Below are 27,027 nucleotides of genomic sequence, written 5' to 3' on the forward strand. Positions count from 1 at the left end.
ATGAAATATAAAAAAAACAAAAAAACAATCTCATTACTTTCAGCCGTTATAAATGTGCGATGTTTGACTGTGTTTGGCCTATCTCATAGAAACAATTGCCCCAAACATGTGTCAAAAGGCTAATTTCTTTTTATTATCAGCGATTATCGAGCATGCACAAACTTCTATCTGTTATCATGTGTCAAGAACCAGTTGTGTTTGTCACTATACATGTTCCATTTTTACTATACAGGATGTGTATGATGAGGTGTGGTTCTTAAAATAATTGTGTGATAAGATACACATGTGATACGGAGCACGATGATGATGATAATGATTCATTTATTGGGGTTATTATGTGTTAAGATGGAAAAGAAGAAAAAATACCAGCTCATTTCTTTGGCATAAAAAAATAATAGAACTCCTGTTTGGTCGCTAGTGGCCTAATTCAGCTGCATATCGACGCAATATATTCCACAAACAGTTTGAGGCTTTTGCTCTTCTTTTTTGAATTTCAATTCACAACATGTAGCCTGTGTATCCTCCAGCACATCGCACAGCTGGACGGCTGACATGAGGTCTGTTTCCATATTCATTGCAAGCACAGCTTCCTTGTGAATCTTCATGCAGCCATACACGGCAGGTGGTAAAGAAGCCAAAATGGCTGCATTGCATTCTTGTCAAATTGTTATAGTTTTGACTGTTGATTTAGAAATTAATCTAGAAAAAAAAGCATTACATGGCTCGACCACTGCAGCTCCTTCAAACTCTTGGTTGATCTTTGCTAAAGCATGTAGGCCGACCACTGATGTTTCAGATGATCTTTCTGCATTTAACCTTCAAGCTGCTTTGCTAAACTCCACGTCTTGGCCAGATAACTGCAAAAGAAAAGCCCCGAATTAAAGAGCCTGTCCCTCTATTGCTATTTCAGTTACAATAGCGGCATTTGTTTCTTGAGGATGTTTCTTTGGGGAAGGAATACCAGAGCCTTCAGAATCCATCACCTTATCCCTCTCCACCATCCCTGTCTTCTTGATCGACTCTCTCTATAAAACAGCATATTCTCTCTTTCTGCACCAAACTCTCCGTCTACCAACACAAATCTCAATGCATTTCTGTCTTCATGGTGGTAGAAAATCTAAAATATCTAAATCATAGATGCTATTTCTTTCTCTCCCTCTCCCTCTCTCTCTCTCTTGCTCTCGCTCTCTCTCTGTCCCCGGTGCGCGTCAGCGTTTGCGCAAGCAGCCTCTTCGCCTCCCCGTGTAGTGTTCAGCTCTGCTCCGTCTTTCCCATTAACCGGTTTACTATCACACTCGGACGAAGCGCGCGCAGAGGTGCTGTTCTTTTTCTTCTTGTCTTAAACCCCCTCTTGGATTATCACTGTGTTTTTCATCATGCTGGAAGTGGAAGGTAGGAACCGAAAACACCGTATTTCCATCGTTTTTTTTTTTTTTTTTTTACCGTAAACGGCGCCCTGACAGTGTGAACTTCATGTGTTCCTTCTCGGATCGTATGTCGATATAGGCTTTGTAGATGTATGTTTTCTCCACGGATGTGACTTTGGCTTTCATTGACTTTGTAGTAGCCTCTGAGGTTAATGCCAGACCGTCTTTAATCGTTAACACTAACCGTTGTGTAACCGGGAGGAGTGTCTGTCCGTGTGCGTAACGCTGATGCCGAATTTCATCAATGAAGATGTCCAGGAATTGGTTGAGCAATAGCAGGTTTCTTTATTTAATTGTTCATGGCCCCGTTTAGAAATATACGAACAGCCTCCTAATGCAGTGGCAGCCGGTGCTATTTTGTGCTATCGGTCTGCTGTGGGCTTTATCTCCTTTGTCTTGAATAATTCAGAAAGTTCTTTGATCTCGGCAGGGAATAAACATTATAGCCTACAGTGAAGGTTGGACCACTTGTCCTCCACTGGTTTCACTGCTGCATCAAGAAGGATGGTCTCTGAAATTGTTATGTGGTGGGGACGGAAAATGAAATACTGTTCATATGGCTCGAAAATGGCAGTAATTGATGAGAATATCTGAAAATAAATACAATGGATGTGGTGATTTTTTTTTTTTAACTCTATAGTGGATCTCTTTTTATTAAGATTTATTTTCTCTTAATACTATGGAGGAGTTGCATTAGTTGCCCCACCTTAGTGGAATACCTTTCACCACCCTAGAAGTCACATCATACATTTAACAAGTTGAAGTTCAATCATTCAGACCATCAAAGCTGATTTTCAGAACTCTTGATGGGACTCCTGTAGGAAGAGGAGCTTCTCCCCCCCCCCCACACAAAAAAAACCCAAAACAAATACATTACATATACCTTCAGTTGGCCCCACTCTGCGGTTTCTGTTACCATTTTGTATTCTCCAATTACTGCAGTTTCATTGACCTGTATGTCAGTTAGGACAGCCTTGAGTTGGCTTGAGGTAAAGCAGTGTATTTTTGCCAAGAGACAATAATCCAGGTTTTCAGTAAGACCAAAAACCAGCTCATGTACTGTGTGCAAGTTAATGATGCTGTTAGGCTTTTTTTGGAATTTGGCTTGTGCATGACCACACACCGGATTCGGGTGCAGCGTTGATTAATCTAACGTTCTTGTTTAATGAGGTGATGCCGCTGGGTTGTTGTGCTGTGCTGCAGCTGGAAAAATTAGACCAAGCTGAGGTCAGAAGTGCAAAGAATAAAGGATCTGGTTAAAAATGAGGACAGCCTGGTGTTGTGTGTTGACTTCCAGCCAATCACTTGAAGCCTGGGACATGCTGTAATTATTCAAAGCACATATGTTTGAGGTTCAGGTTTAAGTGGCTTGTTTCAGGGAGATTTGGAGAAACAGGAACTGTATTCTGGCTGAAGTGAGAAAAAAAAGAGCAGTGTGGACTTCAGTGCTCTTTTGTCTCTTACTCCCCCTCTTCCTCCTCCACCTCATTCATGTGAATGGGGAGATGCTGAGGGCGGAAGTGTGGGCTGCTGCTACACACTCAGAAATAAAACTGTACTAGATAACATGCATTCACATTAAAAGGATCACCTATTTCAATATTTCTCCCCCATCTCACGCACCCTGCTCCATTTTCTCTCTCGTTTTCTCCTTCCAGTGAACGGGATGCTGGCCAGTCAGCTGTCCACTCCTCATTCGGGAGAATCTCCCAGCCCGTCCCCGACCAGCCCAGGCAGCCTCAGCCAACACCGGGTAAGACAAGCATACACACACACACACACACACACACACACACAAACAGTCACCCATAACATTTAGTGACATTAAATCTATAACACATTCCCTCTATGTTCTCAGGAAAAGGACAAATCTGTGACTGAGCATAGGCCGACTACATCTTAGAGTCGCTAGACATACGAAGAAACCACAACATCCCAACGTCTTTAGTGTCTCAGAAAGGGGGTTTGGCGTCGACCTTTGACCTCACACAGTGGTGCTCTGGGATTCCAAGAATGGCAGACTCATGTTAGGTTTCTCTAATGTTACAACTCTTATCCAGTGTTAATCGATTTTCAAGGGCAATTCCTCATTTTACGGTGATTTTCTGTCACGTTCCCACAAACGCTGACCCATCGCTCTCTGTTCCCCGTGGAGAACTCTATTTGCCTTTGGTAGCTAAACAATGACGGATGCTATCACTGACTTTTAGAGGTCTGTCAGTCAGTAAATTGTGCAATATGTGATCTAAAAAGGAGACTGATTGTTGGCTTTGTGAGCGGCCTGCTACAATCTTCATGTCTGTTTTTAATCTGAGAAAAATTGGTTTGCATAGACACCAAGCAGAAGGAAAAAAAAAAAGACCCAATCAGTACCAACTGCTGATCTAGGATACATTTTTTTTCAAGTACTGTCATTTTGTACAAGTCCTTTTGTGAAAACAATTTTAGAAACACATTTTATACTAGTAAATCAGATTATTTCAGACATCTTTTTATCATTTATTCTGTCATTGACCTGGGTCTAAAAAACAATCCTTGTTAAAACATCTAATAATCATAATGTGTTTGCTCGAGCTAACAGGGGAGGAAGAGGATCAGGGATGCAAACACACAATGTACCCTGTAAAGCTGGTAGTGACTATAGAGAGAATACTGCTGTGCAGAGAGGGAGCATGCAACTCAAACGGAAAAACCTTGAATTCCAACATTCCTATGGTTCACGTGCAGGGTGTGTGTGTGTGTGTTCAAGATCAAAGTATTTGTTAATCCAGTCTGTGACAGTGACGATGGTGAGCTTTTAATATCAGCCTCAAATCCTGATCAGTCCCTGTTTTCTTGCAGCAGCTCTTTTGATTTGCAGGAACTCTAAGCCTGCTGCTGATTTAGGTTCCTTCTCCCTCTTACACCAACACTCGCAGGCTCGGTTCACCTCACCCTCTTACATTCGCATACAGACACAGCACTGTACGTGAACCTGTCCCGTATTCATTTGGGCTACCGGATGCACGTGTCTTGTGTTTTCTCAACCATATACTTTTCTACCTGACAGCAGGGGTGCAGCTATGATTTATTTTGCTATTTATTGGAGCTGGGACAAACCATTTTTTTAGGGAACGAAAGGCAAGAATGCTGTTGGAGTCAATATCCTTTTAATAGGACACAGAATATTGAGTGGTATGTGAATTATTTCTGTACGTAAATGAGTGTGTGTAGGCTAAAATCAGCATAGCATAAAGAATGAATCTCTTGGGCTCAGGAGCTTCTGTCTGGTGCTACATTTGCCAGGAAGAATTAATGGATGGTGGCGAGTCTGGCCCATCGGTGATGAGGTTACATTGATGTGATATGAAGGTCAGCCAGGGACAGATCAGGGACACATCAGATTTGGGTTGTAGCTACTGAGAACAGAACAAGGTGCACTGGAACTTCCACAGTCTTCTGTATAATAGAAATGGGTCATCACCATAGATCTCAGCGTTGAAAGGGAGATAAATTGGCAAGTGCACACATTTATGAACACACTCTCTTTCTTTCTGTCTACTTCTCTCTGAATGGAGACATTTACAGCACCCAGTTTCTGCTGCTCTGTTATTTCCTTATTTAACTCGGGGTTAGAGAGGTGACGGAGGGCTAACCAGATGTAATGAGAAAAAGGAAAAGAAACATTGCCCCATCCTCTCCACATTGAACCACACTACATGTCCTTTTGCTTCTGTCCACTTTTCTCATCAGCCATCATAAATTAGCTATGTAGTGCAATCCTGACCTCAGTGATACTGCCGTTAAATTCTAGTTTTATAGTTTCACAAGCGTGTATTTCACACTCTTCAGCTATATGGTGTAATTCTCTCTCGCCACTTCTTACTTTTTCTATCCGCCCAGTTAGAGATTCAGTTTCTGTACCTTCTCTCCCAAACAGTTTCTAATTTCTATTTCACTCCATCTGTCACCGATTGTCACTTCCCCCCCCCCCCAGCCACCCAGCTCTGCAACCCCTCTCTCATTTCCCCATATGAAAGGGTATTAACTTCACAGGGAGAAATAATAGTCCATCATTTCCCTTCTAGATTAAGTCTAAGCTTCTTGGGGAAGTAGGCGCCAAGTTTCTGACACTATATTTGCACAGTTCCTCTCCCTCTATGTCCCCTCTGTGTAAACAGGCATGAATAATCACAAATATTGAATACACACACCCAAATCATTTTATTGTTGTGCTAACAATGGCAAGGAAGTACCTTTCTCACCATAACACCTAAAATGCATAACTCAATCTGATCACACCATGACTCAGAAATGACCCTTTTCCTTCAAATAGAACTTGAATTTTTAACATCCGGGTTCTTCAAAGAACATCTGGGGCTCAAAGTTGACTAAAATATTTTTGAAATGTCAGCCCTACAACGCATTGAAAGCTACCATAAATCCATTTCCTCTGCAGCCACAGAGCCTCAGCAACCTACTATGAGTATAGCATTTGAATAGTTCACCTCGCTGGACCCTGCATTTAAACACTTATAGGCACTTTGCTGCCTGATGTAGGTTGCTCGCACAGCTCAGACCATCCTAACCCATTTCCCTGAGCAGAATACACAGACATTGCATTGCACTGTGGCTTTTCCATTTCCCTTGCACACATACAAGGGAAACACAAAATCACTTATACGCTCATGTATGCTTCAGGAAAAAACACTTTTGTACATGACATCCCCATTTGTGCACAGGCAGTGGATAACAGCTTGATGCACATTTACACATGCTATGCGTTTTATACATTTGGTAAACGCTGGTGTGACCAATTTGAATGCATTTGCAACCGAAGCATGAAAGACTGGTCTGCATTCAGGATGCCATCCATCTCCTGCTTCTCCTTTGCTTCTTAGAGTCATTTTAGGGCCACTTGTCTCACCATTTTCATATTGCTTTGCAGTAGCTTTTTAATTTAAACATACCGACACACACCCTGCATTTTGTTTTCTGTCAATGTCCGTTAAGCAGGTACAGATAACTCAAATGAGCTGCTGTGGTCACATCTCTTCCCTGTTGTCTGTTTCCTCCATCAGATGTGAAAAACACAGACAGGGAAAGAAATCATTAAAAGAAAAGAGACAATACTCTGAGCACAGTGACCGACAGATTGAAAGCAGGACAAACAGAAGGTCTGTGATGCCGATATAACAGCTGTGATACAGTCAGATAGCTGTTTGTATTAGCATATGAGAGAAAGAAAGTGATAATTGTCAACCGTAGTATGTCACCTACATCCTCCTCTCACCGTTGAGTCATTCACTTCCATAATCCTTTGAATTGCATGCTCCATCTCTCATTATCGTCCATATTTTGTGTTGGGTGATTCATAATTAAATTATGTGTGAACGTGTGTATGTATGTGTGTGTGTGTGTGACAGAGAATGAGAGAGCAGACTGAAGGTGTGTTTTATGAAGTTGTTAATTATTGTCTCATCTCATCGTGTGTTGTTACTAAAGATTGTATTTGTTATTCGGTTGTATTATGTGTCTGATTTCCTGTCGTGTTGATGTCATTAGAAGGCTTGGCCAATTTCTGTTGCTACAGTGTATCTGCCAAAAGGACTGGCTGCAGCGCATGAGGAAACGGTGGAAGAATTTGAAATCGCTGCAATTTTTAACATTTTATTCTTTAAATTATTCACAAATAATTCAAATCTGGCTTTCCATATCTTTAATCGGTAACATTGCTTTTTGCAGAGGGCTTCAGGATATTTGTTTGCACTCCCATTTACATACATGTAAGATGTAAATGTGAAAATCGTCTGTGTGCTTTATCACAGGCTAATTATATTTGATAACCTCGTCCATCATTTACATACTGTGATTTTGTCATGTAAGGCCGCCAGCTCTTCTTGGCTCATTTGTTTCTGTTTGTACTTTATTTGCTCTTTCTTTAATGTATTAATTTCCATTTGTTGATGTCATTAAATTCATTGTCATTTCATTTTGATATTGTGTTTTTCTTCTCGTGCCCCTCGTGTGTGTTGATTAACAGTAATTCTCATGTGTCATGACATGCAAAAACAAACGGAGATCATTTCCAGTAGATGTAGGATGATTATGATGACGATGGTCGGTTCTCCTTTGTTAAACTCGTGTCTGTATTCAGCAGAGCAGAGAAGAGATTACAACACAAACTCAGTCCCAGTGGAGCGTTCATCTCCCCAGTCTATTCTGGATGGTTTTTTTTCTGTCTTAGAGAGACCAAGTCTCCTGTTTTTTTACTCCCCGTGAAGCATTTAATCACGTGTCTGTGATTCTGCAGGATTGCGGTCCATAAGGATTGTGATTAGAAAACTTCCCTGGCAGAGCAGAAAGACTGAATCCCCTAACACTGGTGATCTCTTCAGATGAGAGTCAAATTGATTATGTTTCCTATCCGTCTAGACACCAAAATAAGAGCCAAGACGTATTATCTCCTGTACCGTGTGTCCTTATGAGAGGTAGAGTGGGAACTTGGGACAAAACAAAGTACCCTATTTCTATCAAATCTTATTAGACGTTTTTCCACCGACGCAAACAACAGTAAATCTTGCTTCTGCTGGATATTGCGTGACAGTGAAAATGACAAAAAATGCTGCTGTAGAGGAGGTTTGGCTCTCTCAGCCTGAGGCACAGAGAGGAAGACGGCTTCAGGATTTGTGTTGTAATCAAATTCAAACAGGGTCATCGAGGATGAAGCTAGCATTACTCTTTAGTCGTTTTTGTAAATGTTGTGGTGCATTTTTAATGCTGAATTCTACAGTCGACTGACTTTTTAAATATGTCTGCTGTTTGACGTCTGAGATGATGCCCCATGTTTAAGGTCACTCATGGACTTCCTGTTTAATTCACATTCATGCGCTGATCAGTATTCAGTCGCTGAGTGTTGCCCGTGCCGGTTTGAAGAGCAGTGGTTCCAGTCATGATGTAAAAGGTTTGTCGGTGTGTATGTGTCTTTTTGCTTTGTTTTTGTGGTGTGAGTCATAGCCAGAGCAAAAGTGAAGAGATGTCGAGCTAGGAATAGTGTATGTTGTGTTGTGCAACAGGGAGAAAGCTGGAACAATAACAAGACAGTTCCTGCCATGTATGTGTATATATATATATATATATATATATAAAATGATCAATATCAACCAGACCAGACTCCATACATCTTTCCCACAGTCTCTTGGTTTCTCCGTCTCTCTCTGCCTCACAGTCTCTTCTCGCTCTGTCTGTCACTCCATCTGTCTCGTAGTTTTTCACACAGGAAGGAGAGACACAATGTTCATAGAAGGGCAAACCTACCTCCCAGACCGCAGACAGGAAATGGCCATATATAGGCTTCTGTCTCCACTCTGGAAGTCTCATAAGCTGCCTCTCTCTTCTCCGTGAGCAGTTTCCATAGCAACAGTATTTTGTTTCCCTCGGTGGCAGGAAGAGAGAGATAGGAGTTCAACATGAGAAAGCGAGCAGAGGACAGGGCTGGATGTGGGATAAGGGCACAAGAGAGGTAAATGTTGGAGTCGGGATGAGAGAATAAAGGAGCAGATGAAGGGTGTTTTGTAGATAAAGCACAGGAGGGTCATTGGCTTTATGAGTGTTAAGTGGGTTTTCCTGTTCCAGGATGAGTGCCCGAGCAAAAACAACATTACATAAACCAAATAGCCTGACTCACTGCTACATTCACCTGGGCGGCTTTCAGGTCACAGCAGTAGAGATGAGTAAACGAGCTGGCAGTTACTTGAGCTGAGATGTAGGGCCGCTCGGCTTTGTAAATATTTTTAATTTCTAAGTCATTATGACGGGCCGTCTCCTATTTCTGCCATGACAGCGAACTCTCCAGTCTGTATCACAGTCTGACTGGATAGCATAGATATAAGAGGGTATTTCTAGTTCTCAGCAAGCATTTTAATTGAATAAATGTTGATCTGCACTTTTGTTGAAAAAGCAGAAGCATGTTATCAGATTTAATTTGACACAGTTTTTCATAATAGCAATTGTTGATGCCAAATTTGGCACCCTTTTACACTTCACCTTTTTCCTTGTTACAATTGTTTTCTAGGTTACTATTATAACAATAGGCAGCATCCATTAATTCAGCAACACTCTTTAGATCTCCTCTCTTCGAAGGACTCAGGACTGATGTGGTATATATTCACCACGAGAGAGCATCATAAAAACTACACCTGCACTGAAATAATGAAAGTAAAATACATCATCAGACAACATTATTCACCAACTAACCGCTAATGCACTGCTCTCTGATGCACATAGATTGGCTCGCACATCACACACACAGCGCAGACCATTTACAGTGCAAACTGCACATGTTAATAATTCACATCGTCAAGCTTATATTTTAGAGGAATTATGATGGTGTCCAATTCACTCGCTGGCCAGTGCCAGCTGCACCTGCAGGATTTATTCGAGCGCTGGAAACCTCTCAGACCACAAAGATTTTGCACATCTGTGTCCTCAGGACTGACTGAGAAGCCGGAGAGAGGAGACGAAGGAAAGTGAGAATTATGTTCATCTTCCAAGCGAAGCATTATCACATTGTTCAAATGTAGTAAGATAATGTGAAGCCAAGTTTTGGAGTCGAAGAGAAGAGAAAGATGGACAGTAGAGGAGCGGAGGAAAGACAGAAATGAGAGATGAGTAGATTCTCATTTACAGTCCCGACTAGATCCTCGCGCCCTGCCCTCGGTGCTTCCATGACAACCAGACAGAAGGTTACGAGGTGGAGGGTGTAATGAGTTTTTGTCTTTAGATAGATGCAGACGCTGCATCTCTTTCCCCTTAATGACCTCCTAATCCCTAACCACATGAAAGGCAGTATTCATCCGCCTTTATTACGGTCATCAAAACCTTTGTTTTGAGGTGTTATTGAAGGACGGGACAGTTAGGAATGACTTAAAGTTATGTGAATAGAGAGGAGCTTATTGGGATTCGATTCTCTGTCCACCGTGGACACACACAGGTTGTTTGCTGAATAAGTAGCCGGTTTATATTCAGCTCAGTAGCTTAAGTAAATCTGTACACACAACACAGGGCAGCAGTATACAGCAGGAACAGACATGCAAACACAAAGACAGATTTAAGGATGTTCTCAGGATGAGATGAGTCACACAATGTGCTTTTGTCTATTTTTGGACATAAGTTAGATTTTGTTTTGGCTGGGATTGTAGCAGAAGGAACTGTTTCATGCTGTTTTGTTGCGTGTTGAGTGGATTACAAACTACTTTGTGTAATAATAAAGGTTTAAATAGTTGACATCCTGCTCTCTGTCTCCCTCCCTCTCTCTCTGCAGGGGTCCCAGGGTTCTTCCACCTCTCTGTCTTCCTCTAAAGTGTCCAGCTCAGTGGAAGACAGGGATGGACCTGATACTGAAGGTGAGGAAAATGATCGCGACAAGAATACCCCCATCTGTCCGTCAGTGGGAAAAGGCGATGTACTCGCAAATATCATGCATGTCTGAATCATTTTCATGACCTTTGATGCATCTCTCTCTCTCCCATCTCTGTGTTGTACATCCTGTTCTCATCACCTCTGTTTCTCACACTGTTCCCCTCCTCTGGTGTTTTTCTTCACCTCTCTGACTCCATAAAACTCTGTGACACTACAAACAATGACGTGCTGGTAAATATTGTAAAGGTTGTAACGAGAATTGTATTCTTTTATGTTGAGTCATTGGCTTTGAAATTAGTTAGAAAAATGATTTATAACTGATAAAGGGTCGACTGTATGTTTGAATCTAATTTTAATATTCTATATATTTTCACGTATCTGTGTTATTTGTATTTATTTGTTCTATATCAGTCCCTTTACTTTTTCTTTACTGTTGGATCCATTTATTAATGTATTAATAATCAGCAAATACGTTTACTAATCTAACCTTTGTGTCCTGTTCAATATTAATGAATTCATTGTTATTAGCAGGATATGCAATAGCTTTTAACAAGGCTCTTATGTTCCCCCTAATGACCTAATTACCTATTAAACCTGTGTGTATACAATGAATCTTTATCAGCTTGAAAAACAGTGTAAACTTGAGTCCCTCAGCCACTCTAAACCTCCTTCTTCCTCTCTGCAGCTGAAGTTCTAGTCGATGAGGTTCCAGCTGTGCCGTCCTACATATCGGACCGCTACAAGGTGGGACGCATGTTAGGCGATGGAAACTTTGCAGTCGTCCGAGAATGTGTGGAGCACTCCACAGGACGGGAGTACGCTCTGAAGATCATCAACAAGGGCAAATGCAGAGGCAAGGTAAACCATGACTCCAAAGGCCAAAGGGTCCTGTGCAAGGCCACCCCACCCAAGTAGGAATACTGTTGCTTGGCTTAAATGTTACTCATGTAGACAGAAAAAGATTACTTGTATTCAAAACTGCTAAAATATATGCACAAAAGTAGCTCTTTTGAAGATGAGGATCCACTTTAGTGTTTCAACAAATTTCTTTCACTTGGCTGAACTCAATTTCAATTCTTATTTCTAGGAGCACATGATCCAGAACGAGGTGGCCATCCTCCGCAGGGTCAAACATCCAAACATCGTCCTGCTCATAGAGGAAGTGGACACTTACAGCGAACTCTATCTGGTCATGGAGCTGGTCAAGGTGTGTAGCCCTGTTTGCATACCGTACTTACATGTTCATGTTTGTGCATCATCTGCTATGAATATTTGGCCATGCTAACATAATGGATAGATGTATTATTAATACATGTTGGTGATCATTATCTCCAACTTGAGAGCAACAGACAAGACCAGGGCGGCAGAAACAGCAGACCAATCTGCAACATTCAGCTGGTGAAGCAAATGATGAATTCCAAACAGTGACACTGTGGGATTGAGAGAATCGGTCTGTGGCCCGAACCGCTCGTGTGTTCGCATTCTTTATTCTCTCTCGCTCTCTGAGTCAAGAAATGTTTGTGCATAATTCATGAGCCAGGAGTGTAATCCATCTGTTCATGTTGTGGTGTAGAGTACTACAGAATATAGATGAGAGGCAATCTGTGGAAGGAGTGTGTGTACGTGTGAGCCTGTCCAAAGTAGGAGGATCGAGAGGAGGCTGTTGATGAATGAGGTGGAGAGAGTCTCTGCCAGAGTGGCAGGGACAGAGAGAGAGAGAGAGAGACAGATGGATGCATTGAAAGGGGAAGCAAAGGGTAAGAGCAACGAGAGAGATGGCTCAAAATATAGCCAAAAATATACACATAGTTTTGTGTTCTTCTGCCTGGTGCTGTTGATCGGTCCCATAGTTTCAATTAAGGAAAAACTTTATATTTTAGACAATAGTATGCTTCCAACTTTTTGGCAACTGTTTTTGCTTCAACATGACAAGGCCCATAAAGAAATAGTTTTTCGATATGGCATGGAAGAACATAACTGGCTTGTACAGAGGCCTGACCTTGACCCCATCCGACACCTTTGGGATGCCACCAGTGAGCCAGGCTTCATCCCCCAACACCCGCAGCTGACCTCATTAATGCCCTTTCAGCTGAATGGGGAAAAAAGCTCCCAGCAGCCAGGCTCCAAAATCGTGTGGAAAAGCCTCCAAAGAAGAATGGAGGATGTTATAGCAGCACATTAATGTTTAAGCCTTTGGAAGTTAGATGTTCTACAATCACATACAAGTATAATGTCTGAGTGTCAACATACTTTTGACCACACAGTGGGGGTAGAGAAGTGGTGATAAGGTGACAGCGCTCATGTTTAAATAATTGTCCCTACGCAGGCTGGATGCCGACAGTGAGTCTGAGTCTGTGCTGAAAAACCTGAGAGTTAGAGAGATTCAGCACTATTTTAAGCTTTTGTTCCACTTAGTCCTCTCAGAGAGAGAGAGAGGGAGAGAGAGGAGGGGAAGATTCACACAAAGTGAAAAATATGTGCTAAGAACTGAGGAAAAAGCGAGGAAAGAGGAGAAGGTGAAATTAAAGGAAAATATTAAAATGAAAGGGAAATATCAAAGACAGAGGGGAGGAGGAGATGCTTCAACCAAGGTAAGGAATAAGGACACAGTTTACCGCTCTAGCTGCTAAGCAAACGAAAACGCTCGCTCAACTTTCTAGCCAAAAACTCCTCTCAGCAGAAAAAGATGAGCAACTGTGAAAACTTGGAAGTGAACCTGTCAGGTTCTGTGCGTGAAAACGCCAAACAGAACTCCTGTGAGTTTGTTCCTAATACTGACAACCCGCCCGCCAATCATGATTTTTTCTTTCTGCAGGGGGGAGATCTGTTCGATGCCATCACCTCTGCCAACAGGTACACTGAGAGAGACGCCAGCGGCATGCTCTACAATCTGGCCAACGCAATCAAATACCTCCACAGCCTCAACATTGTGCACAGAGACATCAAACCAGAAAACCTACTGGTGAGTTCACGCGGAGTGGCTCTGCATGTGATTTCACTGTGGACATGGTCATATATCTTGCCGCAGTATAGCCTCCCTCTTGTCTGAATGAACAGTGAAGTAATATCACTCACTCTGGACTCTCACAGAGGAGACAGATGACTCATCCCTGCTGCCCTCACACCTCCCGCTCACTCCTTCTCCAGCTTTCTTTGCATGTGCATTCCGTCCCTCCTTCTCCCTTCTGTCGACCTCCTGGTTGTCTTCTCATCCTCTTCCCTCAAATGCTGTTCTTCATCCCCTCCTTTGCACCGTCTACCACCCAGAGTCCTATTTTACATGCGATGGTCGGGCCAGACTTGTGGAAGGAGTTGTGAGCCATAAACCCAAAGCAATTTAGTTTTGTTTGTTTGTCAATTTCGAGTTAAACGACGCTGAAACGCCTGAGCAACTTTAAATATTATAATATGTATTATACCGGCTTTAAGGTTTGTTTGCAGTCATACTTTATTAAAAGGTGCTACTATAAATTTGGTGTAATTGCTGATTGAAAGTCAAAGGAAGCGCATACTCGTCTAAAGCCACTATGTGTAGGATTTGCAAATTTGTGACTTTGGTGCCCCCTAGCACCTTGTAACAGACAACAATGCAACCATTTTTTTATGCGCTTAGGTGTATGAGCATGCGGACGGCAGCAAAAGCCTGAAACTTGGAGACTTTGGTTTGGCGACTGTGGTGGACGGCCCCCTCTACACTGTCTGCGGGACCCCGACATATGTAGCACCTGAAATCATCTCAGAAACAGGGTAAGAGCATCAGTAGCAGAGTTGGGTACAAAATAGAGGAATGACGCACAGGCCACGGCCAATGTATGAGTCATGTCTTCATGCAGTTAGGCTGTAGGTTACAGCTTATCTTTGATACAGCTTAGTCATGATATATCTTTGTCTTTGTGCAGGTATGGCCTTAAGGTGGACATCTGGGCAGCTGGAGTCATCACCTACATCCTGCTGTGTGGTTTCCCACCCTTTCGAGGGTAAGCTAAAAGCAAGCGCTATACACCACCGAGTAAAAATGACTTTTTACTTGCATAATGTCACATTCAGAGTTGTGTATGAGTTCCCCTAATGGCTTCTTTACTCCTGTGAACATTGTTGATCAGAGAAGTATTTTACTCATGAAGGCACACGTGGAAATGTTTTGTTTGCAGGAGCAGTGACGATCAGGAAGTGCTTTTTGATCAGATACTAATGGGACAGCTAGAATTTCCCCTACCGTACTGGGACAACGTGTCAGAGACAGCCAAGGTGAATATCTATGTTAGTAAGGACATCATCTGTTTGTGTGTGTTGTGAACAAAACTGACTTGACTCACCAATGTTTTGTTTGCTGCTGAAGGAGCTGATTCGATCCATGCTGGAGGTGGAGGTGGATCAGAGATACACGGCCCTCCAGGTGCTAGAGCACCCTTGGGTCACTGTAAGTACAGCGTTAATTGAGCTCGCATCTATTGAGTCGCAATATCTTCCCATAAGCGCTGATTTTTTTTCCTCTCCTCTCGCCTTGCTTGATACAGGATGAGGGTCTATGTGAGAACGATCATCAGTTGTCAGTAGCAGGGAAGATAAAGAAGCACTTCAACACCAGTCCGAAGGGCAACGACACCACTGCAGGAGTGTCAGTCATTTCTGTAAGTCACCACTACTACAATCTACAGAACCCATAAACCAACTGGTCCGACATATCTAAAGTTGTTGTTGAATTGGTTTATACAGAGTTCTATAGTTTTCTGCAACTTATTTTGAAATTCGTTTTTTTTTGTGCCTCCAAAGTTAGTTTGAAGCTTGTTCTGTTGTCAAGTGAACTGGTGTTTAGATTGATTGTGCCGGTTTCTCTTTGTATTCAGTTGGATGACAGCTTTTCTATGCAGAGATCTGGGTCGTTGGATTTCTACCAGCACCCGGCCATGTACTGGACAAGGTACGCCAGGTTTCCATAGAGATTAAACCCGGTAGATTTTCACAACAAAACAAAGGACAATAGTGTCTCTGAAATTGCTGCCTCCCTCCTCACTGCGTGAAGCTGACTGGCTGCTGCTGTGCTGCCTTGACAGCTCCGCCCCTGCTCTGTGGTCTTTGTGCTGGGCTTTCTGCTCCTTCCCATTCGTCTGTGTAAACACATCCTTGTCGTCCGTCTTTTGCTAATGCCGCGTCCTCTATGTTGTGTCATTGTATACCAGTGTCTCCTGGATTTCTGAGTGTGTCAATAAGGAAGTACAAGTTCCCCTTAAAATTACCTTTGTGGACGTGTGTCCTAAATCCCTCTGTTGAACATGTACAAAGTGATGTTAACCCTGTTCGCTTGCTTGTTCCCTGCCAATTTAAGTGATTGTTTTGATCGATGTCATGCTCCCTACCTGGCTGCCTCTAGAAATACCCACGCTTGCTATTAAGGTCCCACTACCCAACTCCTGTTGTGTGACTTTATCTACCATTGATTTATGGAGGACCTAGAAGTACATGTTTCTAAAGGTTCATAGTTATAATTGTACTGGCTGATATCTACAGTACACAGACAAGATTAATTAATAACAAATGAATGCATAAATATACGCAACAATTTGATCTATTAATCTAGTTTCAGGTGCTCATTAAACATAATTTAAGAACTGGGATGTTGAATCAAAGCTTTTCATTTAGGTTTTGATTTAATATATTTTGTATTTTAATACAATTTTTGCTTTTGTTTATCCCTCTTCTCACTGTCCAATTTAATATCAATTAATAACTTAAATAACATGTGCAAGGCTCTCCTGGTCCTCCATATTGGATTACTGTGTGACCAGATCCCGGTATTGGGTATAATCATAATGTTCTCCTGTTCCTCCCTCATTCAGGCCACCCCTCTTGATAAGGAGGGGCAGGTTCTCAGACGAGGACGCCACCCGAATGTGAAGCCACTGCCTTTGCAGATGATGCTAACAGTGACAACAGTAACAACATCAACAGCAAAATCACTACGGGCGGAGCCCCCCAGTTGCCTCCCTGGCCTGCCCATGGCCCCTCCCTCTCTGACCCCTGACACTTGCTCTGACCCTTCCCCGAACCTCAGCCTCCCATCTGACTCTGATGACATCTCCATCAGCTCAGCCAGTATCTTCTACTCCCCCATCTCGCCCCTTCTAGAGAGGAGGAGGAGGAAGAAGCAGCAAGGAGGGAAAATCCTCATCCAGCTCCTCCCTCTATATGTAGGAGGAGGAGGAGGAGGAGGAGGAGGAAGAGACAGAGACGTCAGCCTCCCCTTAGTCTCTTTTCTAAGGCTGGGGGTGAACAGGGGAAAACCGTGGAGGGAGGAACAACAACAACAAAAAACAACTCAGAGAACTTTGAGCTCCGCTGAATATATCTTTCCAACCTGGAGGAGTGATCGATCAAAGGGTGGATAGATGAAAAAGTGGGTTGAGAGGTTGAGAGAAAGAGGCAACAAGAAACAGAGACCATGAAGAAGAGGGAAACGGTGGAATGAGGCGAAATACTTTTTTATTTATTTATTTTTAAACGTTCTCTCATCTGAGCACATGTTGAAGAGCTCAAGGAGCGAGAAAGGGGCGACAGTATCGTTTACCCTTCTGTGATGATCCGGGCTCAACATGGAAACTTCCTTATGACGGAGCAGCTCTACAAGGCAATATGAGAATATGGACCAATGTTCATGTTTTATTGAACCTTATTTATTCATTATTTAGTTACTGCATTTTTTTAATATGTATTTCCCTTTTTCATGAAGAATACTTCTTTGTTGGATTGTCCTAAGAGCTAGCAGGAACGACAATAATGGAAAAGTGTGTAGAAGTAGAGCTCAGAAATGTTGAAGTAGGCTAACGTAGGTTAATGTGGGGAATTGAGAGCTACAATGTGTAGAGGAGTGTTTTTCTTACCAATGTGTTAGATACAGTGTTCAGATAAATGATGAAAGACAGCATTTGTGCTATAATTCTGTGCACCACACAGTATTGGCATTGCCTTCCTGTGCTGTTGGATTGCAGTTTTAGAGTTTACATTTTACAGAGACTGCTATTAAGACAATAATGGTGCATTTGATCTCTCCATATAATTGTGTTAACTGCTTCATACATGACATCTTGGTACACAAAATTCAGCAGCATTTGGGTGCTTGTGTAGCAAACTCACATTTTGTCTTCATGCGCACAGTTTCACAATCATTCTGAATTTATATAATATTAATCTTGATATTTTGCAATGCTCATGTACACATATGAAGCCTGGTTTATGTATTTTTCATACTTAAACACTAAAGTCATATTTCATCCACATATTCCAGCAGTTAGGAAAGGTATCATTGTTGCAGCCATAGGTGTACCGGTTTGTATGGGTTTGGAGAATTGTTTTAGGTGGTAAATGAATACAATTAGCAGTTCATGAGGGCTGCCTATTTGCACAAAGTCTAGGTGCAGTCAAATTGAGAACGACAGTTGCCAGAGAACCAGCAGTACTCCTGGAAAGCAGTACAGTTAAAAGGACAGGAGATGATTCATTTCAGCTCTGTACAACCTCATTCATGACTTCATTTATTCAGATGAAAGCATGACAGACATACAGTAGCCTATTCTTAAATAAAAAATGGTTCTGTGATGAAGTATTGTTTATATGTTATGTAAATAACATAATTTCATTTATTTTGATAGTTCACAATACAGTATATTTATTTACTAGTAATGAGTTTATGAAAAATGTAAAAAAAAAATAAAAATTCATACATGTCTATCAGTCAGTCGAAGAAAAAAACAACAATATAAATGTGTTGAAAAAGACCATTTCAACCTGATGTCCCACTTAGATGGATGTACTCAGACAAATCTAGAGAAGAAGAGTCCATCACCTTTGCTTCGTGTCAAACACTGGGAATGATGTCACTTCCTTTGCAACAGCAACCGAAAAAGGGATTTCCAGTAATTGATGTGAGATAACGGACAGGAGAAGCCACAGGAGTATAAGAAGAGCGATTTCCTTTCGATTTTTAGGGATGATCTTCAATGGTCGAACTTGTCTGTATTTATTCTTATCACAACACAAACACAGTAATGTGCCACCATATTGACCAGATCAGTAGGAATTTGTCTAGCTGTTGAAATCCACTCATTCCGGCACATGTGGTTTACCAAAGTGCTCTCACAGCTGCACTACAGTATTACAATCTGTTGCAATACCAATACTTGTACCTCTGTTCAACAATGGTGTATTAATAATAATAGTAATAATTAAAATTGGTTTCAAAAACAAATTCTCTGTGTTTTACTATGGTTTCATGTGTTTAGTTAGTTCGATTTTAAAACTTTAAAACAGACAGACAGTAGACAATTCATGTGGCAATGGACCACGAAAGGTCCCCAAATCTCTGAGTTTGCTGCAGACGGATTTAATGAATTGTAAATTTGCCTTGTTTTGAAAAAGCACATCCTCCCACTCAGGTTTTTTTTTTGCTATTGTTAACAGTTATCTGCAGGGGTGGCACTTGACTAGAGGGGTACTTGATAGTTGTGAATCCCACAACAGTTGAAGCCAGAGACGATGGATCAAACATGTTCTGTACTTGACAGGGCAGGTGCTCGGGATACAGTGGGGATGATAAGGCAACTTTCTCAGACCTATTTATTTAATGGAAACTTATTATGACTTCTCCATTGTTGCATAAAAAACGGACATACAGTAAGGAAAGACTAATCCTTTATAATAACTGTGCTTTACTCTTATTTACTCTTTATTTCCTTGTGTTCCCCGCGCATGAGGCCGCAGGAGGTAGCAACCCTAGGTGTTTGGTCGGCATTATTATTATTTGAATTAATTAAAACTAATCAATTTAATGATGCATGCAAAATTCGTCCTGTTAGATTGCAAAGGACGTTATTACCACCAAAAAAAGAGCACAAAGGCGCATGCGTTGCGTGTTGGCCACTAGGGGTCGCTATGTGTCAAATGGAGCCAATGCAGCGAAGAAGAAAATTATTGTAAACGAAAACAGTGACATTTGAAATCTATGGAAGTTGAATGGTAGGCGACAAGAAGTCCTACGATTTAATTAAAGTATGTATTTATGACACACCGCATTCTCAAACTGGACAGTATAGTAAACTGGAGGGGCAGCTTGTGAGGTAACTAGCTAGGCGTTGTAACGTGAGCTGACTGCAGAGGTTTGATAGGTAGCTAGCTAGCTAGCTGCTGCTGCTACAACCGCGATCATGAGTGAAGATGACAACTCAGCATCAGCAAACAAAGACAAAGACTCGACTCTGTTGTTCACCAAAGACGGGCAAAGGTACTACGTGAGTAAGAGCGGAGTAGTCGACAGCAGGAATGTGATAACGCCGCACGAACCGGAGAACAACGTCTCCTCTTACGACATGGACGATATGGACGAGGAGAGCGACGTTCTGGACACCTCGGATCCCAGGGACAGCGCCGCCAGCCCGGAGGAACTCAACGACGAGGAGACCTCGGAGGGCGACAACGCACCCAAACAGTGCACATATGAGGGGTGCACGGAGACCACAACGCAGGTGGCGAAGCAGAGGAAGCCCTGGATGTGCAAAAAACACCGCAACAAGATGTACAAAGACAAGTACAAGAAGAAGAAGAGTGATCAGGCCATGTCCAGTGGAAAAATTGACGTAAGATTCAGATATAGATACTTTCATTTAAACCCACCATCATGGTGTGACAGAGTCCATACAAACCATACAAACTAGACTTTTATTACAAACCGTCTCCACATCTCGATATTTTAGACAGATGACTGAAGAAGAAATTAATTTGAGAGGTTTACTGAACAACAATACAAACAAAACTCTCCCAGTTAATTGCGTGTTTTTGTGTATTTGCATCTGTCAATCAGGAAAACTCAGAGGAGCGGCCTGTGTCCGTGAACAAACAGCGTCTGGGTGCCGTCGGTGACCGGCCAGCCAGACCCTCCCTGATCGAGCAGGTCCTCAACCAGAAGAGACTGGTGAGTCATAACTGGACACATTGACTGTCGTGCCATGATGAAACCCCAGATGTAAGGGCCACCAAGAGCCTCCAGAACAGCCTGTGTAGCTTGGCATAGGATGTGCGTTATTTTCATACTTAAACTATTCAGGGACCCCTTCCCTTTAAGGGGATATGTGGACTCAATCTATGTCTGGAGAATGCCCCCTACTTTCAAGACAGCATCTGCATTCGTTACCTTTTTCCTTTAATGTGTATGCATGTATGCATGTCCTCATTCTTAGTGTTATTATCTGTCTTATTTCTCGTAGTATGGGATCCTTAAATGTTTCCATGCTCAGCAGCATGGCTGAACACATTATCCAAATGACTTGCATCTGCTTAGTATCTTAAATTAACGTGTTTGAAAGCTATTGTGGGAGACATCACTTTTTAATGTAAGGCGCTCATCTTCCCTAAAGTAGGCTTTGCATCTAGAGAAATATCTGTTTTTGTATTTTTGCTCTGATATTTGAATGTGTGCGTTTCCTTCAGTCACTGCTCAGAAGTCCCGAGGTGATCAGCTTCCTGCAGCAGCAGCAGCAGCTCCTTGCCACACAGAGCCGCAGCCAAACACAGCAGCAGTTCCCGAGCTGTTGACGCCGGCCCGTCAGTGTTTTTGCACAGAGAGCACTGAAGAAACACTGGCACGTCATGCGTAAATGGTGCGTAACCGTGTACTGTGAACATGACTTTCTCCAGCCAGACAGCCATGCAGAAGAAAGAACAACATGGTGAGGCTGGTGGACTAAACTAGGTGAACTGATCTAAATCGTGATGCCTCAAAAGGCATGACTTTCTGGCCATGTCTGGTGCTATTTCTTTTCACTTTTATGAGTCCCCCGTCTTCATGTGACAATAATAATGACGGCATTGGATTGCGATCGTTTTGTCAAAGTTATTCAGATGTCGAAGTCTCAGTTTAACTGAATAAATATTGTGAGCTCAATGTGAGCCTCTCGTCTTTTCCATTGCTGGAAAAAAAGAACATGGCCGTTTCTTTGTGTTTTTGAGTGTGTGTAATACCTTTCAGTCCGAATTATTCACTTTGTTTTTAGCCTAATGTTGTCTCTTGAACATGAACGTGTTGTTATATGTGACAATCAATTGTGTGATGCATGTTTGGAGCCCTGTTGGAGGCACTTTCAGGACTTGTTTTTACCACACTAACTGTATACAAAAAGGAAAACAAATCAAGTTTGGTTGGATTTATATTGATCATGCTAGCTATGTTGTGCTGTACGCTACTGTATGTTGATCCCGTGTTTTTAAGTTGAAGTGTATGTTCTGCTGTGAATATGAGAGTAAAATTATTAAGCTAATATTGAGAAATGTCTTCTTCTTAAAACAACTTTAATGGAACAAGTAAAAAGCAAACAGTCAAACAGTTAAAACATGGAAATAGAATACATACAACCGTAATAACATTTACAACACGTAATAACACTCGTATTTGAGTACCTTCAAATGTATCTTGTTTTTTCTTGTCTTGGAGTGCAGTTAATGTCCCAAAGACAGACGGAGAGATGATAAATACCTTATCGCAGTCTTGCTGAGATTAAGGAACACTTGATCATTTAACTACATGAGCTGTAAATTATATTCAATCACTCATGTGTTTCAGTTATGTGGCATGATGTGACAAAGCTGTGGGTAACACAGATTTTTGTAATTTAGTTTGAGATGTCAAGAGAGGGCCCATAGGACAGAAAACCTGGACATAGTAGAACATACAGAATCTAGGACTACCTGTGTGGAGGACCAACAGCACACACACACACGTGTGTCCATGTTATGACACTGAAGAAATAGGGTTGTGGGGGGACCCCATCTGTGTGAGCACTTTGTCCAGCCACTGCAGGGGCCCGTGCAGATGTACCTCGATCCAGCAGGGGGTGCTGGTCACATCTTGACGGTGGTATTCAGCGCCCCAACCCTGATGAGAACACACAACAGTAAATCTCAGCTGCTCATGTTGACAGTTCAGTTAACTATTAAATGAGTGGGTGATCCCACCTTGTGTACAGTAGGATTTGACATGCTCAACAGCACATTAAGTCCAAAATAACAGCTTATTAAGTTACGTTGAGAAACCTGGAGTGGATATTGAACTTTTCTTATTAAGCCATATAGGTATCAAGCAAAAGGATGATCACCGACTGCATTTCTCTGGCTACATGTCGCCTAATCTCAATTGTTTAATTCACCAAGAAAGCTCAGTACCTTAACAAAGCTCATGCGGATGGTGCACATCTTAGTGAGCTCATAAACGACCTCAAAGCCGTGGTTAACCGACTGGGCGAGGAGCTGGGCAAACAGCTGGTTGTTGAAGATCTTGAGGCTGCAGCCGCTGGGGATCTTGCACACAGTGGTGGCGTGGAAGCCATGCTGGAAATTACAGTTGCGGCTCTGGACGAAGATGCTGCTGTCGCTCAGACACTCTGCATACACCTCGCCGCCCACATAGTACAGGTGTAAACCTTAGAGGAATGGAGGAGAAAATCGTGAAATAACGAGATTTATGTTAAAAACTAATAAGAGGTCCTTTTACTGTGGTGCAAACGCTCGTAACGTCAGAGCAGCTTTTATCCAGGAAAACATCAAAGATATATTCTATCACTTTGTTGTTTACAGACCAAAAATGCGGTGTTGTTTTCACATTGTATAGAGCAAAACCACAATGGAATCTGCTTGTAAATAAGGAATGTCTGAGTAGTGTCTGTGAGTTAGGGACCAACTGCCCTCGACCCTTTTTGTAACCCCTATCATTCAAAACCACAAAGTGCACTGCTTACTGGAACCTAGAGAGGCTTGGTGTCTCTCGCTCCAACAAAGGCAAGGCTCTCTAAACTCTTTTATCATGAGACAAAAAATGGGCTGAAAGATTCAGTACAAGGAGACAAGCTGAGTGCAAGCAATAGCTTACAAAAGACACGCACTCAGTGGACACCTATCAAACAACCTTCCCCTGAATTCTTGCTTTGACGCCTGTGTTCTGATATGAATTACCTGCACGAGTCGTCCAGCCTACCTTTGCCTATGTGCCTGCGTGTGTGTTCGATGGTGGAGTTGCGGTTGACATTGGATAGCAGGCCGAGGCAGAAGCGGTTCTTGTTGTTGGATGGGTCTGTGAAGCCGTCCACCAAGACGCTGCGGGATGACGCGTGGAAAGTCTCCCCCACCCGGTTGTTGAGCTCGTAGTAAGCCACTGAACACCAGTACTCTGGTTCCTCGTAACATACAGGCCGTAAATCTAAACAGGAGCACAATGAAGGGTTGACTTAGAGGTGGGCATTAAGGATAAAATAGGCCATGGTACATTTCATGACGGATACTTTATCAGATGGATGCAAACAATTCTACACATTGCCTATAGTGGCAAACGTACAACTGGAGATATTAATGCCTCAGTATAAATAGTATAACAACATCTCTATCTGACACATATATATATATCATCTCCTGGTATAGTGCTTGTTATTTATTAGCCGTAAATACTACTTAAATTGTATGCTTTTCTATCTTCTGCATATCTCATCTTGTGTGAACTGAAGTTACCTCTGTGCGGAGAGGAAAACGTGAGTTTGAGGGTTTCTGTGGAGTTGCTGGGCTTCACATCATCTGGAGGGCTTGTCTCCATCATGCTGTATGGAGGTGGGGGAGTCTCTGCTGGAAGAGCACGTCACAAATTACAGGGACAGGATAAAAAGTAGTCGATGTGCACTCAGAGGTTGAGAGATTCGAGGGCATGAATAAAGTCAGAAACCTGCTGGCATGACAGGTGTTTCCCTGCTATCTCACATAGACCGTCACACTTGGAGTATCAGCTTGCTCGTTTTGGTTCCTACCTGTGATGTGATACGGACTGCCAGGCTCTGCAGAGCTGTTGGGGGAGTTGGGGTAACTCTGTGAGGTGGGAGACTGGATGAGGGAGGAAGTAGAGGAGGAGGAGAAGGAGGAGGAGCAGGGCAGCGTGGGGAAGGAGTCTGGGTAGGTGGCGTTCTGGGGCATCAGAGGCTCACTGTGCAGGGAGGCGTTCCTGAACTTTGCCAGTAAACTGTGTTGAGGGTTGAACTCGCTGTGGCGTGGGACCAGAACCGGGGGAAGCACTGGGAGGAGACAAGAGAAAGGAAAGAACAAGGTCGTGAGGGAGTGAGCAGAGACAAAGGGACCCAGAGCAAGACCAGATGCTGTTATGAAAGATCATATTACTGCAAATCCTTTTGCCCTGGGAACACTGTATCAGATCAAATGTCCTGTCTCCGTTTGGGAACCCACAAAAGAATTACTGTCATGATATAAAAAAATCAACAATGACCGTATTATTTTACAGCAAACTCAGAAGATGTTCTCTGATAATGTGTTTACCTGGAGTCTCCACGCGCCTGTAGTGGTAAGGGTTGACACAGATGTCCTTCTGCTTGGAGCTGAAAGCAAACTCGCAGCACTCCAAGGCTTTCAGCTCGTGGTGGGACTGCAGGTCAGGCCAGCGCCACACCCTGCAGTAGATGACATGGGGCAGCCCCTTCCTATGGGACACCTGCAGCCTCCCGTCCAGCGACCGAGGAATCGTCACACACTTGCCTGAAGGAATCAAACACCTAGAGTAAATCTGCAGATTGTGTTTAAACTTCTGTTGTTTGTTTAATCATTTATTGTCATGATGAGAGCTCATAATAGTGTGAAACCTATGAGCTCACAGGTATGAAACATCCTCTTTATTGACTGGTTCCCAACATCTTTACCTTATGACCCCTGAAGTAAAGCAGCAAAGCAAATTGTTTCATTCAAATAATTCTTACAGGCCCAGAGAGGTACAAGTATCAAGTTTTTCACAAGACATCGGCAAAACAATGGACATTAAAGTCCAAAAAATTACATTATTTTGTCTAGCAGAACTATGTTTTGTCTTCTTTCCTAATAATCATCTTATCGCCCCTCATGTTTATCTTGTGACCCCCCCGGATGGGTTCTGACCTCCAGATTGGGATCTGCTGGACTAGACCACAACTGGACATTTGAGGCTGATACTCACTGGGCTGACCAGGACAGCTGAGGGCTCTTTCCAGCTCCTCCATTGCCCCCTTCTTCTTCTTTAGTTTCTTCACTAGAGAGTCCACAGCCTTTTCCGCCCACTTCTCCTCCTCATCCCCTTGTTTCCAGCCGAGCAGGCGCTTCACCGCTGGGCTGGTGAAGGAGAATAGGGATGTAATGGATGTAGAGGAGTTCATTATGAGATGGGTAAATGGGTGGCGAGATGAGGTGATGGATGCCGTTAAAGGGATAATAGTTCCCCTGAGGACAGGAGTGAGGAGTCCAATAATAAGAAGCCAGGACGGAGCAACGGGTAAAAGAGGTATCGTGGTAAGTCTGTGCAAACAGAGCAGCACCAGTGGAGGAATTGAACTTCCCAAGTGCAGCACACACTCTAAATCTAAAATATCTGTGTTGGCACAGAAGGGATCCGGCAGCTCTAGATTTGAAGCCTCCTGCAGGGAAGGTTATTCCTCACAGTCGGAAATCCAGGTCAAGTTTCAATCATCTGGCAAGAGAAGAGAGAGAGAGTATTAACTGCTAATTTAGCTGAAACAAATGCATGGTTGGAGAAGTAGTTCAGTGGTTAGGTAGAAAAGAGACCATGGGATTAAATTGTAAAGGGGATTTAGCACAGTGAAATCAAAGACTGATCACCACATGAGCAAAACCTACTCATATTTAACAATCTGGGCATTAGAGGTGTACTTCCATGATAAGGAGGCTGGATCATAGGACAATGATACATAGACCATGGCTGTATCAAACTGATCTCCCACAACAACAAGGTTGTTATTTTTCTACGGAGAAAATGCATGCCATACCGTTTCAGAAAGAGCAGGGCAAGATGGCCAAGCTCATTTCTAGACTCACCAACAATGAGGAATGTCCTTTCTGGCCTCTGTTTCTATGATCATGCCACTGACGCCCAGGAGCCATACTGTCTGGCCAGAACACATCACAGGACAGGAGAGGGGGAGGGAGGGAGGGAGAGCTCTCCCTGTTTTTGTGTCTTTCTTTCTTTCTTTCTTCTATACCACCTACTTTTAAGCTGGACAGAAACAGACAACATATCTACTCTACTCCAATATATGTAGGTTACCTTTTGAGTCCCAAAATAAACTCTTTAGAGCGCATCACTCCAGCAGCCCCACTTTACTGATAAATCACTCAAACTTTCCCAAAT

At 42.7% G+C, this 27,027-nt stretch overlaps 3 protein-coding genes across 5 annotated transcripts in view; 2 read left to right on the top strand and 1 right to left on the bottom strand.

Annotated features, from left to right (window-relative positions):
• Window positions 1–16,730, top strand: part of dclk1a (doublecortin-like kinase 1a) — a 38,738-nt gene extending 22,008 nt beyond the window's left edge. Inside the window, exons 5-16 of one of the 3 annotated variants that reach the window (XM_076101862.1) lie at window positions 3,086–3,180; window positions 10,729–10,810; window positions 11,518–11,684; window positions 11,914–12,033; window positions 13,642–13,788; window positions 14,440–14,573; window positions 14,726–14,803; window positions 14,978–15,074; window positions 15,166–15,246; window positions 15,344–15,457; window positions 15,674–15,747; window positions 16,664–16,730. In XM_076101862.1, the coding sequence (XP_075957977.1) occupies window positions 3,086–3,180; window positions 10,729–10,810; window positions 11,518–11,684; window positions 11,914–12,033; window positions 13,642–13,788; window positions 14,440–14,573; window positions 14,726–14,803; window positions 14,978–15,074; window positions 15,166–15,246; window positions 15,344–15,457; window positions 15,674–15,747; window positions 16,664–16,721 (1,247 nt within the window). In that variant the 3' untranslated portion in view covers window positions 16,722–16,730. Of the gene's footprint in view, window positions 1–3,085; window positions 3,181–10,728; window positions 10,811–11,511; window positions 11,685–11,913; window positions 12,034–13,641; window positions 13,789–14,439; window positions 14,574–14,725; window positions 14,804–14,977; window positions 15,075–15,165; window positions 15,247–15,343; window positions 15,458–15,673; window positions 15,748–16,663 lie in introns of all 3 variants that reach the window. The other 2 variants (XM_076101863.1, XM_076101861.1) reach the window with 2 other exon arrangements.
• Window positions 16,731–19,757: 3,027 nt separating this feature from the next.
• Window positions 19,758–22,129, top strand: rfxap (regulatory factor X-associated protein). Its single transcript, XM_076102272.1, has 3 exons — window positions 19,758–20,452; window positions 20,677–20,787; window positions 21,303–22,129. The coding sequence occupies exons 1-3, from the start codon at window positions 20,024–20,026 to the stop codon at window positions 21,405–21,407; spliced, it is 645 nt and encodes a 214-aa protein (XP_075958387.1). The 5' UTR covers window positions 19,758–20,023; the 3' UTR covers window positions 21,408–22,129.
• Window positions 22,130–22,149: 20 nt separating this feature from the next.
• Window positions 22,150–26,301, bottom strand: smad9 (SMAD family member 9). The gene is made up of 7 exons (XM_076102273.1): window positions 25,843–26,301; window positions 25,176–25,391; window positions 24,656–24,916; window positions 24,366–24,476; window positions 23,839–24,060; window positions 23,031–23,287; window positions 22,150–22,743 (listed from the first exon to the last, which is right to left on the bottom strand). Exons 1-7 carry the CDS (start codon window positions 26,036–26,038, stop codon window positions 22,600–22,602), a joined length of 1,407 nt encoding a protein of 468 aa, XP_075958388.1. The 5' UTR covers window positions 26,039–26,301; the 3' UTR covers window positions 22,150–22,599.
• Window positions 26,302–27,027: the final 726 nt, after the last annotated feature.

Source organism: Anarhichas minor, unplaced genomic scaffold (assembly GCF_050575085.1).
Source record: "Anarhichas minor isolate MPS153535 unplaced genomic scaffold, ASM5057508v1 ptg000027l, whole genome shotgun sequence".
NCBI lineage: Eukaryota > Metazoa > Chordata > Actinopteri > Perciformes > Anarhichadidae > Anarhichas > Anarhichas minor.

Bases quoted from the DNA above. Each gene is read 5' to 3' on its own strand.
- smad9 (XM_076102273.1), bottom strand. From the start codon at position 26,038: ATGAACTCCTCTACATCCATTACATCCCTATTCTCCTTCACCAGCCCA. The intron at 24,477-24,655 runs GTAGGAACCAAA...GTGCTCTTCCAG, and splicing joins CAGTCCGTATCACATCACAG to CAGAGACTCCCCCACCTCCA. The intron at 24,061-24,365 runs GTAACTTCAGTT...GCTCCTGTTTAG, and splicing joins GTTTTCCTCTCCGCACAGAG to ATTTACGGCCTGTATGTTAC.
- rfxap (XM_076102272.1), top strand. From the start codon at position 20,024: ATGAGTGAAGATGACAACTCAGCATCAGCAAACAAAGACAAAGACTCG. The intron at 20,453-20,676 runs GTAAGATTCAGA...TCTGTCAATCAG, and splicing joins TGTCCAGTGGAAAAATTGAC to GAAAACTCAGAGGAGCGGCC. The intron at 20,788-21,302 runs GTGAGTCATAAC...CGTTTCCTTCAG, and splicing joins TCCTCAACCAGAAGAGACTG to TCACTGCTCAGAAGTCCCGA.